Source organism: Lissotriton vulgaris, chromosome 6 (assembly GCF_964263255.1).
Source record: "Lissotriton vulgaris chromosome 6, aLisVul1.2, whole genome shotgun sequence".
Lineage (NCBI taxonomy): Eukaryota > Metazoa > Chordata > Amphibia > Caudata > Salamandridae > Lissotriton > Lissotriton vulgaris.
The window spans coordinates 1178328620-1178333469 of record NC_141694.1 but is presented as its reverse complement, the minus strand read 5'-3'; the positions used below and the strand labels follow the sequence as shown (position 1 = coordinate 1178333469).

General features: G+C 46.6%; 1 protein-coding gene across 1 annotated transcript; it reads left to right on the top strand.

Moving 5' to 3' along the window:
- Positions 1-1707: 1707 nt before the first annotated feature.
- LOC147708607 (uncharacterized) lies at positions 1708-4566 on the top strand. The gene is made up of 2 exons (XM_086925367.1): positions 1708-1843; positions 3633-4566. Exons 1-2 carry the CDS (start codon positions 1708-1710, stop codon positions 4031-4033), a joined length of 537 nt encoding a protein of 178 aa, XP_086781493.1. The 3' UTR covers positions 4034-4566.
- Positions 4567-4850: the final 284 nt, after the last annotated feature.

Below are 4850 nucleotides of genomic sequence, written 5' to 3'. Positions count from 1 at the left end.
AAAGTAGCAGGGATGCGCCATTAATTGTGCGGCCCGCTACCACCACCAAACATGGTGCGCCGTATTTGCAATGCGGCGCCCCATGGGCCCAAAACGTCACCGAAGCTTTACTGCTGGAGTTGCGTCGCAACGATGGCGCAGCTCCATCAATGCTCTGGGGTACCCTATCTCCCCAATGCTGGGTCAAGCCGTACGTCTGCTTCAAGCAGGTGCAGGGTTTGTGTGACGCATCATTGTCCTAAAGGTGACTGATTGATATTTTGTAGATTTCCCTCAGCCACTATTAGGATGTGTTCCAGCGCAGGAATGCCCTCCCTTGCGCCGGAACGCCCCCTGATGGCGCAGGGCTTTATAACGGGATGCATCTCCCAAATGCGTCACGTTGTTATAATATTATACGCCGCACCATGGCGCCCTTTTTTGTTTAGCTGCTGCGTCACAAAAGTCACGCAAGAACGGCGCAAAAGAGCCGCAAGGGCTTAAATCTGCCCCTTCCTTTGTAACCCTGACAATAAGAAAAATAGTGGCGGTGGATTGATAGTTTGACTATTTAAATGACTGGTAATGTAGCAGGCAACTGTTAGTGTTGTCACTGATCTGACTGAAATCACAATGGAGTTTGTCTGTCACTTTGCGTCTTGCCTGCGGACTGCTGCCTGCCAGTCCTAGGTGAACGTTTCAGTACTTTGTTTAGTGAGTTACGTGACTTTCGAAGTCACAGGTCCGCAAATAAATAAAAAGTAACCATAATCAATATAATTTCGCGGAAATATTTTGTTATTGTTCTTTTGAAATGTTTGATTTGGTTGACATTGACAAGCAACAATCATCCATGTTTTCTGTTCTTTCTTTCATGTTGTACGTCAGCTCCCCCCAGGGGCGAGAGGAGGACACAGGAGCAGCAGGCGGCGGATGCTGTTCAACAGGGCCAGGATCGGGCAGGCGAGGGCTCCTCTGCTGGCCCCAGTAAGTTTTCATTTTAGACTAGTACCTATTTTTCCTAGCGTTCCTCATTTGAATTTTTTCAAAATTGTCTTTGCTCTTCTTGTAGACTGTATCTAAATTCTTATCCTGCCTCTACTATGACTCCCTGTGGTATTACTAGATTATTCTTATTAGTCTGTCTGTGTAGCTAACTAAGATTGCACGGTTGGCGAAACTCCCATGATTCTAGTCAGCAATAGCTCTATCAACTTAGTGCAGTCCTCTGGGATTGTCCATAATGTCTTTTGAAGTGTTCTATCTGGACTCATGCTTGCAAAAATTGCAAAACCTTTCGCTCAGTCACTCTAGTCTGGAGGACCAAAAAACACAGATTGTATTTAAATTTAAAAGCTTTATTAAAAGTAAACACATTTATTAAAATGAAGTCATAATAAAACTAAACGTTTAACTGATAATGGAAAAGTGGTTAGTGCTGACGATTAATTGAAGACATTTCTTGTGGTCGAGCCGAGCTCTCACCTGGTTTCAACTTGATCTTGTTGTTAGAAGTCCATCTTCTGTCTGTGTGGAGAAAAATGGTGCGTGTTAAAAAATCAGCCTTCATCAGTTGTGCCAAAAAGTGCAGCAAGACAACCTTCCCTGGAAAAAGGGACATTTTTTTTAACTTTAACGTAGACAGTCACAAATTACATTGTTTTCACATGTCTTCATTCCTAGACCAAATACTAGTGACTAGTGAGTGCTTTATTCTAAGATTCTTAAATGTACTTTGTAGGTGGAACATCTGGTGGCGGGGCCAGTGTGGTGGTGGTGCTCGACACGGAGGCGGAGGGCAATTCATCAGGGGAGGAGGCGGCGGCGGCGGCTGTGAGAGTTGAGACGGTGGTGGCGGCCAGAGGTAAGCTCTTATATATTCCTTACTTATTGAGATTGAAGACTAGCTGGGAAGGCAAGAATATGAGATGCATGGCTGGGTGAATGATGAAGCAATGATGGGTGGAAGGACAACAGCCTGGGTGGGTGACACAGAAACTGTATGTGTCCATATACCTGGATCATGCTACTATCTGACTCTTAGATAGCATATGTGTATCTAGAGCAGGGGTACTCCTAGTACGGCCCGCGGGCCGGTGGTGGCCCGGCAAGCCTTCCTTGGCAGTGCGCAGACCTTGCAGACAATCACTGCTCCCCCGGCCCCCACAGAGCAGAGGCTTTTTTGTATTTCACCTGTTAGCGCCCCTGCATCTCCACTCTGACAATCACTGCTCCCCCGGCCCCCACAGAGCAGAGTGGAGATGCAAGGCCACAAAGAGGTGAAATAGAACAAAGCCTCTGCTCTGTGGGGCCGGGCAAGCAGTGATTGTCAGGGTGGAGAAGCAGGGGCGCTAAAACAAACAAAGCCTCAATAATATGTTAATGGTCTTTTAAAGACCTGTTAAGTACTTTGGTGTTGTTGTCTGTGTGTGCGCGTTGAGGAAGCGGTCTCAACCCGGGCTGAAGGCTGACACAGATAGACACACACACAGTGAGATGACAGAGGGAGAGGGAGGGCAGGAGGGAGAGAGAGATGGAGGGAGGGCAGGAGGGACAGCAGGAGGGAGAGAGATGTATGTAAATGCTGGGTCTGGTGGCTCAGTGGATGAGGGCATCTGCTGCAGGGACCTGTGTGCAACCTCATGGTCACAAGTTATCGTTTTGCTTTAGCCCCGCCCCCTCTGACTCCGCCCCCACCAGTGCGGCCCTCGGCCCCAAACTACACTGTAAATGTAGCCCCTGAGAGAAAGTTTGTGAGTACCCATGATCTAGAGAGAGTAGATGGTCAGTGGATGAACTAAGTGTAACTTTGAAGAGCATGTAACACTGCACCCGCACGTCCGTTCCAGTGTAGGAAAGGCAAGGAAAAGAACTTTTAATTTTGTCCAAATACTACCATAAATAGTAGCAGTAGTTTGTATTGCAAGCACTGCATAGATCCGGTTATTATGGTGGCCACTCCCTACCTCTCTTAATAAGTTTAGTAGTACTCAGTCATTCATGTGTGGATGTATCACTGCCTGTCACTCAATAAAAAGCAAAGCACCTAAAGTCATCCCATATATAAGCAAAAACATCCCATGTGAAGTGATAGATAATCAGATTATTTATCTTCTTCAATTTTCCATTTCTAGTACTCATTTCCACTGTAGGGTGAAAGTTAAATTAATTAAGCAGTAGCCCTTGAGTTGTAACAGAGTATTCTCAGTGCCACCCGTAATAGAAAAGTAAGAGATTCACCACCTGCATGTACTGGACGGGTACAGTAACGCAACGGCAACGCAAGTCTAGGTCACTCCTCATGGCGTGCGTCTCTTTTTCTCGGGTGCAAGTTTACCGCGCTGGCATTATGCCGGCTTGCAGAAAATAACGTACCAATTTTCCAAAACAAGAGACAAGAAGAAGAATAAGACTGGTGTACTTTCATAGTCGACTCCAATGGAAGTCCACAGTGCTCATAGAATTTGTTCCTTAAACTCCCACTAATGTTAGAGCAAGGATGAAGAAGTGTGAGGTTAGATAGATACTGGCCTCAATAGTTATGTAATGCGCTTGCAAGTTGCTAGTTGTACTGCAGCACACATTTCTGCTGAATGATTGAGTTAATCTTAAAGAGCATTGGTTACAGACTATGTCTTTCTTTCTTCATATAGGTTCTCCTTCCAAACGAACAAGGAGGAAGGAGCTGGCTAGAGCGGCCCGGCAACGGAGAATCGAGGCCACTGTTGCGGAATATCGGCGGCTGGTGGCCCTGGAGGACGAGGAAAGTGTGCGGTCGACAACAACGACAACGTCGTCTGCATCGGCCTCCGTGGCCCCACCGGCTGCCACCCAGCACAGTGGTCCACCGAGACTGAGCCGGGCTGCCAAAGGCAAACGCCACCGCCGAGCAGCAAGGCCAACAGCTGCTTCTCACAGGCCTTGCACCTGCAAGGCAGTGAAGGCACGCCTGCGCCGCACTACCCTGATGGTGTCCCGCCTTCAGCAGGAGCTCGCCTTGCTCCGCGAGGAGCATGATGCCCTGGCCCAAAAAGTTAACAGCATCCACCCATAGTGTCCCTTGCCCCTTTTTTAGAGACTTTTGGGGGGTGGGAATTGGGAGTTGGGTTTTTGGGGACTTTTGAAGGACAATCGTTGGGGTTAGGGAGGGTCTTGCGGGAGATTATTTTGTTAGGGATATAAATATACTTTTTCAAACTTTATCTGAGCATACCTGTTTTTTACTGCTTGCCTGGTGGGTGGGGGTTTAACGTTGACTGTTTTCCTGAAAGTTTAGTTCCATTTTCTTCCTTTAAGTGTAAATGCCCAAATGTTTTCAACACTAAGTGCCTCTCACAGACTAAGTGAAGTGAATCCAAGAGTCCTAGGACTTTAGTAGTACTACCTTCAGTCTCTCGTCTCTCGTACTAATACTCCATTATACCCCCAAACCACCAAACGCTTATCTTACCTGTAATTTGTGTTTGAAAGTAGGGCTAGGCCCAGGGCTGGCTCCACGGGAAACACCGAATAACGTTGGCAATCTTGGTCGGATAAAATTTCCTCATAGCGGTGGTACTAGTGGTGTGACACAGTGGCAGTTGCATGCCTATGAAAAAAAAGAAAATGAAATCTGGTTTGTCCTCCTGAGCAATTCAACGGTACAACTGAGAATATAGCAGGTGACAGAAGTACAGTAGAGCAGTGCCACATTGTAGCCTAACAAATGGTAAAGTATAACTACTAATTCGGTTGAAGTTCTTTCACATTAGCAATGGTTCTTTGTCAAGCAGAGTAAGAATATATCATCGACAACTGTGGAAAGAAAGAATGCGACAGTACAGGGCCTGTGTGGAATTATTGATAACTATATTCAACATAAGGTCTCTGTA